The 15,379-nt window shown below is 45.5% G+C and overlaps 1 protein-coding gene across 1 annotated transcript in view; it reads left to right on the top strand.

The window, feature by feature from the left end:
- Nucleotides 1-15,379, top strand: part of TMC5 (transmembrane channel like 5) — a 64,218-nt gene that overhangs the window by 29,895 nt on the left and 18,944 nt on the right. The window contains exons 5-11 of the mRNA XM_079800219.1: nucleotides 4,496-4,595; nucleotides 5,606-5,693; nucleotides 6,074-6,322; nucleotides 7,998-8,149; nucleotides 10,263-10,407; nucleotides 11,497-11,652; nucleotides 13,759-13,910. Coding sequence (XP_079656345.1) covers nucleotides 4,496-4,595; nucleotides 5,606-5,693; nucleotides 6,074-6,322; nucleotides 7,998-8,149; nucleotides 10,263-10,407; nucleotides 11,497-11,652; nucleotides 13,759-13,910 — 1,042 coding nt within the window. The remainder of the gene's footprint in view (nucleotides 1-4,495; nucleotides 4,596-5,605; nucleotides 5,694-6,073; nucleotides 6,323-7,997; nucleotides 8,150-10,262; nucleotides 10,408-11,496; nucleotides 11,653-13,758; nucleotides 13,911-15,379) is intronic.

Here is a 15,379-nt window from a genome sequence, read left to right on the forward strand (position 1 = left end):
ATGGATTATGCTATGCACCTAAGGGAGCACCTGGAACAGGGTGGGTGCACATAATATTCATTCTTTTATGAATGAAGGAGTGATACATCAACATCTTGTAGCACGAAGGGGCCAGGATGAAGTGATTAAGAGCCCCTGCTTTGGGGCCAGACAGAGCTGAGTTTGTTCTGCTACTTTCTGCTTTAGTGACCCCAGTTTTCTTGCTATAAAATAGGAGTTATTAGGATACCTACTTCATAGGGTAATGATGAAAATTAAATAATATACTCTATTTAAGGTACTGGTCTTACCATAATGGCAGGTATTACTGTTCATTATCGTTGGTGGGGAGGAGAAGAGTTCTAGTCCAATCCTGCCATTTAATGAGTGTGACAGGGAGGAGGGTTGGTTCATTTCTCTGCATCTCAATTTCTCCAATTATTAAATAAACAGCTTGGCTGAGGGGATTTCCCAGTCGGGTCATTGGGATAGGAATTGTGTTTAGGCACCTGGCACTGGCATTGGCTTAGCAGCAAAGGGATTTATTTTTCTCCTGTAACAGGAAATGTGGAGGGAGGGAGTCCACGTTTGTACGGCAGCTCTGCCCACGTGTCCTCAAGGACTGACGCTCCTTCCATAGCTTTTTCCTCCACCAGCCTCAGCAGGTGAATGTTTGTCCTCTTGTTTTCAAAATGGTGGCCTCTGGTCAGGAAGAAAACCAGGCCAATTGTCACCTTTTAAAGGGCATTCTGGCATAGAACAGAATTCGGAATCTCAGAGGGAAGGCAGGGGAGGATGAGCAGGTGGGAAGTGATCAACCAAAGAACTTGTATGCATATATAAATAACCCATGGGCACAGACATAGGGTGGTGAAGGCCTGGGGGTTGGGAGTAGGATAAAAGGGGTCAATGGGGAAAAAGGAGGACATATGTAACACTTTCAACAATAAAGATTTAATAATAAAAAATAAAGGGCATCCTGCCCTAGCTGGTTTGGCTCAGTGGATAGAGCGTCGGCCTGCGGACTGAAGGGTCCTGGGTTTGATTCCGGACAAGGGCACGTACCTTGGTTGCAGGTTTCCCGGGCCCTGGTCGGGGTTAGTGCAGGAGGCAGACAATTGATGTGTCTCTCTCACATCGATATTTCTCTCTGACTTCCCCTCTCCCTTCCACTCTCTCTAAAAACCAATAGAAAAATATCCTCAGATGAGGATTAACAAAAAAATAAAATAAAATAAAATAAAATAAAATAAAATAAAATAAAATAAAAGGCATTCTGAAAGCTACATGTCTCATTGGCCAAAATGGGGTCATGGGTCCACCCTTAGCCACAAAGGAAGCTGGGAGGATTTTAACTGAGCACAGTCCTTGCACAGGGAAGGAGGCTGCTGCTGGTAGGAGAAACGTGGAGAATGGATATTGGGAGGCAGACAAGTATCAGCGTTGGCCACGCAAGGTGATCAGGAGATAATAATTGTTTCACGATAAACCCACCTAGATTTATGTAGGCATATAGAATTATGAACATAAAATATAAGTTTTAGGCCAGAGGCACCAAATTGAAAAGAAAATCTGGCCCTTTGATCATGAGGCATTTAAAAGACCCTCTGACTTCTGGTTCCAGAACCCCATTGTCTTTAATGAAGGGTTCTGTTTCCGGTTTCGTTCCTAGCGACCGAGACAGAACTCTTCAGGAAACACTCCTCCTCCTGGGAGACACCTCTAGTGTAGATGTGGGGAGTTCGGCTGTGATTTCTGTGAGGCTGGCTTTGGGATCTCATCCTGGCATTTTTAAAACATGTGACTGGAGCATCCGTCTGTGATGTCAGCCCGTTTTTTGGTGGTTCTCGCCAACGCTGGTGTGACCGCTGCGTGAGGTCGGTGGAGGCCACCCCCGTGCAGAATTAGGCTTGGAGGAGGCGAGAGATGCTGTCTGATGACCAAGTGAATGAAATCATCATTAATGTTGAGAATGTTCCATCTGGGCTCCAAACCCATCTATCCTCAAGTCTGAATGTTCCAGCAAAGTCGGCGGTGAACTCGCGCTTTGGCATGGTCTCATCCATATCTGACATCGATGTGACAGACCCTCAGGTTTTCAGCCGCCGGAATGACAGGAAGGCCAAGCAGTTGTTACGGTTTTCGCCTTGGAATGAATCGTTTTCTCAGACCCATCGTAGCCCAGACAGTGTGGACATGGACACTCCTTGTACTTCACATGAAAACATTCAAGGTAGTAAGTCGCTGGGGCAAATGAGCAAAGACAGCTTGCCAGTGATCCCCAGGGATTTTTAGTTTTAAGACAACAAGTAGGTTGAAGATTTGGTAGCTGACCCAAGGGTGCTAGGGACTGAAGAAGGGGTCACTTTGAGAGCATCGAACACCTAAAATGGAGTTGACTTTGATCAAGCTGATTTCGTGTGCCTCGCTCTCTGCTGAGCACTTCCTTTTTGTTATCCATCAAATTTATTTGTATTTTCTCCCCATGCTCCACACCTCTAAGGCAGGCATGCTTGTCATTTCCATCTGCTTGATGAGGAAACTGAGGCTCAGGGAAATTAAGTGATCTGGCAGATCTGGGACCCAAATGCTGGTCTGTCTGATTCCCTTGCCTGATACCTTAACCACCATTCTGTTCTACTTTGGTCCAATTCCTTCCCACCCTGAATTTGGCAACATAGGATGCCTGTTATTGTCAAGTCCACCATGAAACCAGTTCTTAGCTGAGACCTCCCTGCCTCTCTGCTCCGGAGGTCAGTGCTTTGGTCATTTAGATGCTGTTTCTGTTTCATTCCATAAGACTCGAGGCATAAAGTCCAGCCTCAATGATTTCTAAGAGAAAAAAAAATCCACTTACACCAAAACATTGTGTGGGTTTAGCCCCTTAAATTAAGACTGGGGCATCTTCTGTCAGGCTGCTGTATCCTTAAATCTGTTTTTTTTTTTTCTTCTCCCTCCTTCTCCTTTCTTTCTCTCTGAGAAAGAGACACAAATTCCTCATCTTCGGCCAAGTGATTTGGTGGCCCTCTCCTGGGGACTCTCACTTCACCTTGATTACAGAATCCTATATAATAAAAGGCTAATATGCAAATTGTCCCCTCGACCGGGAGTTTGACTGGGAGTTCGACCAGGGGGCAGGGCCGGCTGGCCAACTGCCCGCAGCCCCTCCCCCTGGCCAACCTCCCACACCCGCCCCCTCGCCCTGCCCAGTCGGCCCCCATCGGGGCCAGCCGGCCGGACCTCACCCATGCACGAATTCGTGCACCAGGCCTTTAGTGTCATTATAAAATGAGAGGTTCTGACCCAATAGCTTGACCAGTGAGCCAGCCTGCTCCTTCGTTTGGTGCCCCAGCTGGCCCCCAGCTGGCTCCCTCTCTGTTCCGAGATGGTGACAGCACTTCCAGATGTCATATGTGGACACAACATCCAGAAGCAGGATCTGTCTTTGCCTTGTGTTTTGAGCGTTGCTTTTTTGAGAAGGAAAAACCTTTGCCAAGAAGCTCCTCTGCAGACCACCCCTCACAGAACATTGGCCAACATCTTGTCACATGCTGTGCCTAAATAGCTCACCTGCAAAGGGACAGGACCTTCAGGACTCATCGAGACCTATCCCTGATGCCTGGAGATGGGTCCCACCCTGCAGAAGCTCAGGGCCATGGGAGGGAGTGGGTATATTTCTAAACAAAATTAGGATTCTATTTAAAAAGGAGAGAGGACTTTGGGAAAGGCCGCCAACAGTATCTGCCACACTGACCCAAAATGTGATTACGAGTTATCGGGAGAAGAGGTGGGGAAGTCATTCCAGGTGGAAGAGCATCTGACAACAGTCAGGCACTGCAAGAAGATGGAGTCCAGGGGGCCTGCAGTCTAGGGGGCAAGAGAAGTGATGTGGACTATTAAAGTGAAGGACATTAATGTGCAAGATGATATCATGGAAAAGGAAAGCATTGAATTGGAATTGCATGCACACTATCATTTTCTTTGGCTTTGAGGTTTAACACAGATGCATGCTGTCAGCTTGTTTTTAATCTGTGACGTTTGGGATCATTGCGTCCATACATTCTTCATTCCATGGGCTCTTATAAAAACACTAGAGGCCTGCTGCACGAAATTCATGCACGGGGGGGCGGGGGTGTCTCTCAGCCTGGCCTGTGCCCTCTTGCAGTCTGTGAGCCCTCAGGGCATGTCCAACTGACTGCTTAGGCAGTCAGACATCCTTAGTACTGCCCCGGAGGTGGGAGAGGCTCCTGCCACCGCTGCTAGGCTTGCCAGCCGTGAGCTTGGCTTCTGGCTGAGCGGTGCTCCCCCGTGGGAGTGCACTGACCACCAGGGGCAGCTCCTGCATTGAGCGTCTGCCCCCTGGTGGTCAGTGGGCGTAATAGTGACTGGTCATTTTGACTTTTGGTCGATTTGCATATTAGCCTTTTATTATATAGGATGCTCTAATTTCAGTACCATATTTGAAAATGTCATTACTCTGTTAAAGGAAAAAAATTAACTCTATTTTCTTCCACAGGACAAAAGTTAATTGCGTCTCTGATACCCATGACATCTAGAGATAGAATTAAAGCCATCCGGAATCAGCCGAGGACCATGGAAGAGAAAAGGAAGCTTCGGTATGGATCAAAAGCTTTTCTTCTTTCCCAGATTTTTATGCCAATCTCGAACTTCTACTTTTGCCCCATCTCAGAAAGATAAGAAATAAACAAATGCAACAGAAGAGACCATCTTCCTAAAGAAAATTCCACATAATCTCCTGTTGCCCAGAGTGTAGGCTGTGTGTGCTAGTGGCCAGCGTCCAAAGAGTAGAGTGTGGAAATAGGGAAAGTAACTTTCTAGAGATGACGTCCATCTAACACTACCTTTCCCAGGTGATCAAGGGTGATATCTTCAGAGATGAGTCATGTGATCAGAAGGACATATCCCTCTGTGGCACTGTCTCTTAAAACCTGTAACCCTAATCTAACCAGAGAAAAAAGTCAGAAAGAACACAATTTGGGGGACAGTCTACAAAATACCCAACCAGTACTACTCAAAATTATAAGGTCATCATAAATGAGGAAAGTCTGAGAAACTGTTAATAGGCATGACAACTAACTGCAATGTGGATGGGATCCTTGAGTAGAAAAGTCCAGCCACCTCGGTCTCCTTGGGGCTTCGAGTGTCCCTATGCATGGACAGTCCTTTATCCATATGATGAACCCCTTCCCTCTTACAAGACTTTATTCCAAAGTCGCGCTATTTCAAATTGTAACTCAGTCCCCTTCTCTAGCATTACCCATCTCCTTACCCTGCTGTTTTCCTTTTTCTTCCCCATAATATAAATCACCTTGTAACATGCCATACAGTTTACCCACTTTATTATTATATTTATCACTTATTCTCTTTCTCTTCCAACTAGGATGTCAGCCCCATGAGGCAAGGAAATTTGTCCCTCTCTCTCTCTCTCTCTCTTTTTTTTACTTGTTTTGGGATTTAATGTTGTAGTAATAGATTTTATTTTTTAATTGGTCTCTTTATCTCCACCTGGGACTGTGCCTGGCATGTAGTAAGTGCTCGGTAAATATTTGGGGAATGAATGTATTACAGCGCTTGTATCTCTCACTTGCTTCTGCTGTCCCCCCAGGAGAATGGTTGACAAAGAGAAAAGTAAGCAGTCCCGTCGTATCTTTGAGCTCAACTGCTGCACCCAGTGTGTGAATTCCATCTCCCTGGTAAGTCCGCCTGCACTGCAGTCAGAGAAATGAGCACGAGAGGGTGAAAATGGGGAGGTGGGAAAGTGAGGATAAGAGGGGAACCACGGGGAAGAAGAACCAGTTTCAGGGCTGTTTCACTGAAGGCCATAAAAATTGGGTAAGTGTAGGCGTGGAGAAACCAGGTGAGTGTGCGAAGGTCTGGGTTATTTGGGCCATGTAGCCACTGTGAGTGTCACCTTCAACAGCAAACCTGCGGATTCAATGAGATGACATTTGCAAATGCCTAATGAGGTACCTGGCACATCGTAATGCTCTAGAAACGGTGGCCGTTTCTGCTATTGTGGGACCTGCTCAATAGCTATTTGTTGAGGGAATGTCAAGCCTCATCTTAACCCCAGGCATACCGGAGATCCAAGAACATCCTGTCAGAGCTGCTCAATTCCATCAGCCTGTGGCAGAAGACGCTCAAGATCATCGGAGGCAAGTTTGGAACCAGCGTCCTGTCCTACTTCAACTTTCTGAGGTGGCTTCTGAAGTTCAACATTTTCTCATTCATCGTGACCTTCAGCTTCATCACAATCCCTCAGTTTACCGTGGGCGGAAACAACACCCTCCAATTCACAGGACTGGAATTTTTCACGGGAGCGGTAAGTTCTCCATTTCCCCCACGGGGAGTTCAGCCCCTCGGGCAACCCAGAGACACACCTGCTGGTCACTGTGCCAGACCTCTCCCTTTTTCCTGGGAGTCACTGATGGGGAAAGTGGGTGTTTAAATAATGTTTTTCTCCCCCCCCGCCCCCCCCGCCAAAACAAACATGCACAACATAGGAGACTTTCTGTCTCCAGAAGCAACAGCTTATGTTACTTACATATGCCTCCTTTTCTCTTTTTTCACAAAAGGTGAATTATTCATATGTACTGCCTATGATCTGCTTTCTTCAATATGTGGTGGGTTTCTCATGTTGGTGTTCATAGAAATACCTTTTTTTTTTTTTTTTGGTTCTCTTTCTTTCTACAAACTGTAATGCTCCTTTTGGAAAATTCCTACTCCAGAGGAGAACAAACTAAGAGAAGTCCATTGTACCCTTCTTCCCTTGTTTAACTCCCCAGTTCAGAGGGTATCGTTGACCACTGTTTTTCTCACTATACCAACACAGAGATATATATGCATAGGAAGGTAGGTAGGTAGATAGGTAGGTAGATTTACAGATAGATATTCTTTTCAAAAATAAAAATAGGATAGGATGCCACAAGTCTTGTTTTGCAACATGTTTTGCTTTATTAGGTATCTTGGGTATCTATCTAGGCCCATATTACTAGTATTCTATGTACTAGCAACCACGATTCATTTACCCAGCTCTTTATCAAGGCACATGGCCCCTCCCTCGTGAGCTCACCTTCCAGGAGAGATTTCTGCCACTGAGATTCTATAGACCAGGGATGGACAAGCTACAGCCTGAGAGCCAAGTCGGGCCGGCCATCTGTGTTTGTACAGCCTGCAAACTGAGATTGGCTTCTCCATTTGTAAATGCTTGAACAAAAATCAAAAGAAGATCGTTTTTGAGAAGCATGAAACACATATTTCCGTGTCCATAAGTAAAGTTCTTTCAGAACATGGCCACCCTCCTTGGTTTCCCCGTTTGTGCTGCTTTCTGCTGTCGGCAGAGTTGGAATATTGCTGTGCTGTCGTAGGGGTCTGACATTTACTGTCTAGCTCTTTACAGAAGAAGTTTGCTGACTCTTGCTGTGGAATGTTCAAAGTAAGGTCCTTCCATTTGTCTTTTTATTTTAAAGACAAACTTAATAAAAAAATAATTTAAATTGAATTATTGTGTACTTTTTTCTCATTACTATGTATATTTTGTGTTTTTGTATACATGAAACCTTTTCTTATGAAAATTTTCAAACATGCAAAAAATAAAGAGTAGTATAATAAACATCCACATACACACTATGTCAATTTAAATTTGTTAACGTTTTGCCACATTTGTCTGATTATTTTAAGTAGATTACAGACATCGGGACATTTCACTCTGAACTTCAAGGTGCATCCTGCCTTTAGTCGTGCTTCGCTTGGTCACTGGGTCCTGGTGGGAATAGCTGGGTCCCTCTATTGTAAAGCTATGCCGGTTGGGGAGTCCTTTCCAACTAAAAGCTTAGTGATAAAATGTCTAGGTTCTCAGTGGCCTTGGATGTTTCTTTTCCTTGCAAACAAAACATCTAAATGGGCTGGTCCACACTTCTAGAAGACAAAAGAGGTCAATAATCACTCATCGTTTTCTCAAGAGACCCACCTGACGTGGGGCTTATTGTCCCTTTCAGGGTTATTTTACTGACACAGTGATGTACTATGGCTTTTACACCAATTCTACGATCCGGCATCGGAGCGGTGGGGCATCCTACAACATGCAGCTGGCCTACATCTTCACAATCGCAGCCTGTCTCATCATCTGCTTCTTCAGTTTGCTGTTCAGGTATGAAGTATCCGCATTTCCTGATTCTAAGCTCTTTTTAGATTTAGGCAAAATTCAAGAGACTCGCCCTACCTAGTTTGGCTCAGTGGATAGAGCATCGGCCTGCAGACTGAAGGGTCCCGGGGGTTCAGTTCCAGTCAAGGGCACATGCCCGGGTTTCGGGCTTGATCCCCTGTAGGAGGCAGCCAATCAGTGACTCTTTCTCATCATTGATGTTTCTATCTCTCTCTCCCTTTCCCTTCCTCTCTGAAATCAACAAAAATATATATTTTTTTAAATTCAAGAGACTCAAGTTACCCAGGAAAAAGTCTCTCTGTAATCTGTCTGATCATTCCTTGCTCTGCAACATCCTATATAATAAAGATGTAATATGCAAATGGTCATTATGCTGTGAAGCTTAACGACCAGATCACGGATCAGCAGAGGGTGGGGCGGAGAGCTACAGGAGGGGGCAGGGCAGCAAGCTATGAGGGGATGGGGGGGGGGGGGGCCAGGGAGGGCAGGGATAGCTATAGGAGGGTGGGGCAGCAGGCAGAGAGCTACTGGGGGCAGCAGCGAGCTACTGGCGCACGGATTGGTGTACAGGGCTACTAGTAAAATATAAGTTCGGACAGAGGAGAGAGGTTTAGAGGTTTCCATGTGCTTTCAAAGAAATTGGTCAGTCTGAACATAGTAAGGATTCAATGGCTCAGGTAGTTATATGGACAGAAGGATATGGATGGACAATTGTCAAATGATAATTATCAAAGAGGAAGTACAGATGTTCAACCCCTGTATTAGTTTGCAGGTTTGGGTGGCTTAAGCAACAGGAATCTATTTTCTCAAGTTCTGGGGGCTGGAAGGCCAGGATCAAGGTGCTGGCAGCGTTGGTATTTTCTGAGGCCTCTGTCCTTGGCTTATAGATGACTGTTTTCTCTCTGTGTCCTCACATGGTCTTCCCTCTGTCCATGTCTGAGCCCTAATTTTCTCTTCTTATGTGGATTAGGGCCCAGCCTTAATGACCTCATCTTAACTTAATTACATCTGTAAAGGTCTCATCTCCAAATATAGTCAATATCTGAGGTACTGGGTGTTAGAACCCCAACATATGAAATTTGGGGGTACACAATTCAGCCCATACCAACCTCATTGCCAGCAAATTAATTCAAAATAAAATGAGAATTTTTTTGTCCTATCAAACTATAAAAATACTCAGTGGTGGCGCATTTTGGAAAGGGAGTGTCCACTTCACTGAGCATTTATTTATCCTAAGCCTGGTTTCACTGGGTCCTCTCAGCATCCCCACGACAATAAGAGCTGCCTTTATTGAGTGCTTGTTGCTCTCAGCACTTCATCGACTCTTGTGGTTGGCTGAACAGTGCCCCTCACCTCCCAAAGATGTCCACCTTCGAATCCCCAGGACCTGTGAACATGTTACCTTACCTGACAAAAGGGACTTAGCAGATGTGATTAAGTTAAGGATCTTAAAATGGGAAGATCACCCTAGATTATACAGGTGGGGACAATGTAATCACAGGGTCCTTAGAAGGGGGAGGCAGGAGGGTCAAGGTTAGAGAGAGAGTGTCAGATACTACTCTATAAGCCAAGGAATGCAGGCAGTCTCTAGAAACTGGAATAGATAAGGATACGGATTATCCACTCACGCCCTGCTGACACCTGGATTTTAGATCCATTTTCTGATCTCCAGTAAGAGAATAAATTTGTGTTGTTTGAAGCCACTAAGTTTGAGACAATTTGTTACAGCAACAATAGGAAACTAACACACCTCTCATAATAATTCTGTGAGGTGAGTACTATTATTATCCCCATTATACAGATATGGAAACTGAGGCTTAGAAGAGTTAAAATGACTAAGATCCCCCAGCTGGCATTTTAGGGTTGTAAGTCAGGCCTGTCAGATCCCGAAGCCAGAGCATCTAACCATTGTTTGTGATCACGCTGTTCCAGAAGAACTTGGAACACTAACTCTTCCATATTATTGTTCCCTGTTAAAGATAGGACTTTCTTTTGTTTAATCCATGCACACACACACACACACACACACACACACACACACACACACACCAGTGCTTGTCCTAATAACCCTTGGTATGCTGGTTTCTGCTTTCCCTAGCATGGCCAGGTATTTCCGGAACAACTTCATTAACCCCCACATTTACTCCAGAGGGATCGCTAAACTTATTTTTTGCTGGGACTTCACCATCACCCACGAAAGAGCTGTGAAGCTGAAACAGAAGAATCTTAGCACTGAGATAAGGGTAAGGCAAGCTTGTTTGACAACACCTTCCCCGGCCAGTCTCCTTCTCTCCTTCAGTATGTCTGTAACTTTTCTTAAAGTAATAAGGAATTTTTTTTTATTGCCAATGATATTATCAAAAAAAAAAAGAAAACACCCCCAAAAACCCAGAAAAAATATTCATAGTGCCCGGTGCTTATGATGGTGTAGGGAGATGGACATTTTCACATGACACGTGGCTTTGGAATTGGTACAAGCTTACTGAAGGGCAGTTTAGCAACTTATGAAATGTTAAATGTAAATACTTCTTGACCTCATAGTGCCAGGTTTAAAATTTTATCCAGTGGTTTTCAACCCAGGAAAGTTTTGCCCTTCAGGGAATATATGCCAATGTCTGGAGACTTTTTTGGTTGTTATACAATTGGGGAGGGGTGGGGGTGCTATTGGCATCTAGTGTGTAGATGCAGCTAAACATCCTGCAATGCACAGGACAGCTGCCACACACAGAACTATCTGGCCCCAAATGCTGAAAAACCCTGGTCTATTAAAAAAAAAACTTATTAAAAATATAGAGCAAGCAGAATGCATAAACAAAGGGGCTTTGTCAAGAGGGTTGCAGCCTAACCGGTTTGGCTCAGTGGATAGAGCGTCGGCCCGTGGACTGAAAGGTCCCGGATTCGATTCCGGTCAAGGGCATGTACCTTGGTTGCAGGCACATCCCAAGTAGGGGGTGTGCAGGAAGCGGCTGATCGATGTTTCTAACTCTTTATCCCTACCTCTCTGTAAAAAATCAATTATATATATTTTTTTTAAAAAAAGAGGGTTGCAGATGTTAACTTCTTATTCTTCAAGAGTTTCATGACCTCAGTGTACTTTCCTAGGAGCACCGCCCCAATCTGCTGGTCCTATCTGTTCCTCTACGATTAAAAACGGCATTTGATGCAGTAATGGAAGTTCTTGCCCATTTGAGATTTTTCCCATGGGGTCTCCCATAATCCCTGTTCATCATGAACTTTCCCTGTCTCTCTCCTGTGTATCTGGGGTGGATTTGTGTCTCTGGGAATGAAGAGTATTAACCCTGCAGGCCATTGTGACTTCCTTGTGTTTATAGGAGAATCTGTCAGAAATCCTTCAGGAGAACGTCAAGTTAACACTTAATCAGCAGCTGACCCGCTTGTCTGTCCACCTGGCAGCCTGGGTTGTCTCTACCGGAATGGCCATTGCCTGCTGTGTAGCTGTTTATTACCTGGCTGAGAACAACTTAGAGGTAACCAGAGTGCCAGAAGCAAGGTGCAGAGCACAGAGAACCAAGTGAAGGGTGGGATGCTGGAGGGGAGAGGGAAGCAGACCCTGCTACTCAAACCGGGTCCATTGGCATCAGTTGGAAACCTGTTTAAAAATGCAGGATCTCAGGTCCCTCCTGTAGCCCATGGACTCAGAGTCACATCTTAGCAACGTCCCCAGGTGATGTGTGTGCACGACTTAGCCCAAGACACTCTGGGCTAGTGGAGAGATGGGAACTTTGGCTGGTTTCTTCCTTTATTATTATACTAGAGGCCCGGTGCACGAATTCATGCACCAGTGGGGTCCCACGGCCTGGCCTGCGGGATCGGGCTGAAACCGGCTCTCCGACACCCCCAAAGGGGTCTCAGATTGTGAGAGGGTGCAGGCCAGGCTGAGGAAACCCTACCGGTGCACGATCGTGTCATGGAGGGATGTGGAAGGTTGGCCAGCTGGGGAGGAACCATGGGAGGGCTCAAGGGTGTGTCTGGCCCATCTCTCTCAGTCCCAATCAGCCAGACCCCAGCAGCAAGCTAACCTACTGGTCGGAGCGTCTGCCCCCTGGTGGTCAGTGCACATCATAGCGAGCGGTTGAGCGTCCTTAGCATATCATTATTATATTACGCTTTGATTGGTTGAACAGCTGACCAGATGACCGGACACGTAGCATATTAGGCTTTTATTATATAGGATCCCTGCTGCTTCCCAAAACCCCTGGCACAGTGTAGACGCTCACTAAGTATTGTGATCTGATGGACTCTGGCAAGTAATTTAATCCTTCTGAGCCCCAGACTCATCACCTGGCTTTGTAGGTGTGTGGACAGGACTAGAGAAAAGTTATGTGAAGAGTCTGCCCAGTGCCTGGTACTGCGGGTGATGAAGGAATGTAGTTTTGTTGTGTTTTTAAATTATATGAACTCTGAGATCAATTAGCTATGTGGCCTGGGTAAAGTACTGTTTTTCTGTAGATTTCAGCTTTTTCCTAGATGTAGCCAGTTTGCCAAGCTCTAGAACTGTGGTGCAAGTTAGTCACTTTTTAAAATGACTTCCCTTTACCCTCGATATAAAATATATCCTCTGTAGCATGGTTGCTAGATCTTTTATGATCTGACCCCTGCCCATATCTCTAGCCTCAATACCCCACAACTACTCATATCCCACACCAGCAACACTAAATGGTGTGTCCATAGTTCCCTGAATATACCATGTTTTCCCTCATCTCTAGGTGAGAAACATGCAGTCCATTCTGCATGCCCCTTCACTTCCCTTCATCTTGTAAACTCCTTTTCCTCCTCTAGACCTCAGCATGGGTGTCACTTCCTCCAAGAAGCCTTCTCTCACCACCACTGAGTTAGGTGCTTCATAATCTGCAGGCTTTCCCGGTACACTTGTCACACGCAGCATTCAAAATACCTGTTTATGCATCTGTTTCGAAAAAGACTGTAGCCAGAAACCTGGCCTAATACCTAGTACATAGTAGATGCTCAACAAATGAATGATAACTGAAGGAGAGGCCAACAAGAATATGGATGTGGGATTACACAACTCAGGTTTGCCACTCACTATATTAAGGTGTGCTCTGAAAGAGGGGAAGTTGAGTCACAGTCCTCAGGGGCCTAGCATTGCCTAGGGTGGAAGCTGTGATGGGGCAGCTGTAGGTATAAAGACTTCTGAGCCCTGGATGATGTTGCTAAGCGATTAGAGGGTTGGCCCACGCACTAAAGGGTCGCAGGTTCTATTCCTGGTCAAGGGCACATACCTGGGTTGCAGGATGACTTTTTGAGTTCAGGCTCCTGAGTCAGATAGGCCCAGGTTCAAATCTGTCTCTTCCTAGGAGGGTGACACTGGGCAAGCATCCCCACCTCTCTGAGTCTCAGTTTGCCCGTCAGTTAAGTCAGACTTAACCGGCTAAGCTGCAATCATGTGGGTAGTGAATGCTTGCCACAGGCAAGTGCTCAGTAACCAGTAACTTAATAGCTAACCCCAGAGGAACTACTGCCAGGGTTTTTCCATGGTGAGGGATCTTCTGAGCGAGGCAGAGAGGGGTCCAGTGCACAGTTGGCATCTGATTCTCTCCCTCCACCCCCTGTAGTTCCTGCAGAGCCACCAGAACCCCGGGGCGGTGCTGTTACTGCCTTTCGTCGTGTCCTGCATCAACCTGGCGGTGCCTCGCTTCTACTCCATGTTCGGGCTGGTGGAGCACTACGAGATTCCGCGGCAGGAAGTTTATGTCCTCCTGATCCGGTAGGTGTGTCTGTCACTCCCAACACCAGCCCCCATTTTCACGGAGGGAAATAGAGTGGCAGCTAGAAAGGGTTATGCTCAAGTTTTCCAGGGAAAATTTCAAGAATATAGTGCGTTTGTATGGTGTAGGTAAATAACCATAAAATCCAAAGAGCCCAGAGAAAATACAGGCTTTTAGTTATACTGCCTTTTGCTCAAAATAATGACTTATCTTTCCCAGTTACTACCAGCCTAAGGATTAACATCGTTCTCAGGCGTGAGATGGACAGATAGGCAGGTTGCACAGGGCACACAGGTTCCTGGCTGAGGCATTGTCTGGGGACTGAAATCATCCGGTGTGTCCACGAGTCACATTGTGAGCCCTGGTACCCAATGCATGAGGCGAGAGGGAGAGGCACATTTTGATAATTCAACCGCCCAAATGAAGGCGGAGGGAGTGCTTTTGGCAATTCATTGGCTGGGCTTGGTGATGCCTTATTCTGGTTCCCACAAAAGCACTGTATGTGCTAGAGGTGACCCCAGGGTTTTGGTAAATAAGGCATAAAACTACCCAAATTGTGTTCTTATTGCTGCTTCTTAGCTAGTTCCCCGACCAGTTCTTTGCTATGATGGTGTTTATGACGATAGGGCTGTACAGTGCAGATTGAGTTTCTTTACTGATCAATTCCAGAGCCCTTGTCTTACCATGGCCTCTGAGGTCAAGCTCCTGGCCAGCTCTCCAAGTCATTTACTACACTTCCCCCCTTCCTCCGTGTGCCCCCATCCCCGAGGAAACCTAAGTATTTACAGTCATACCAAACTATATACCCACATCTGGACCTTTGTCCTGGCCATTACTTCTTCCTGGAATGCTCCTTCCGCAGATAGCAAATCTATACTTACATCAAGGTTTAACTTCCTACAGAACTGACACATTTTTGTTACTCTCAATTTATAACAAGGATATTCACACACACACACACACACACACACACACACACACACACACATTTTAGATCAGGAGTTGACAAATACAGCCTGCAGGCCAGCCTCCTTTTTTATAAATAAAGTTTTATTGGAACACAACCATGTCCACTTGTTGACATATTGCTTTCCTGCTACAACGGCAGAACTGAGTCGCTGCAACACATACTGCATGGCCATAAAGCCAAAAATATGTACTATCTGGGTCTTCACAGAAAAAATTTGTTGACACCTTTTTTAGTTCAGCGTTTAGAGTTAATCTATAGCAGTATTATTCTCCTGAAGGAAAGACTTAGGAAGCCCTCACTTCTATCCACCTCACCCCACTGGATGCCTCCTCTCCCTGGTTAGAAATATTTGGGACTTTTTATTGTGGTATATTTCATAAAATTTGCCATTTTAATAATTTTTAGGTGTACAGTTCAGTGGCATTAAGTAATCTGTTTGGTTTGGTTTTGTTTTTTGTTGGGTTTTTTTTTAGTGTATACAATAATAAGTTTCACTGG

The sequence above is a fragment of the Cnephaeus nilssonii genome (genome assembly GCF_951640355.1).
Source record: "Cnephaeus nilssonii genome assembly, chromosome: 2".
NCBI classification, from domain to species: domain Eukaryota; kingdom Metazoa; phylum Chordata; class Mammalia; order Chiroptera; family Vespertilionidae; genus Cnephaeus; species Cnephaeus nilssonii.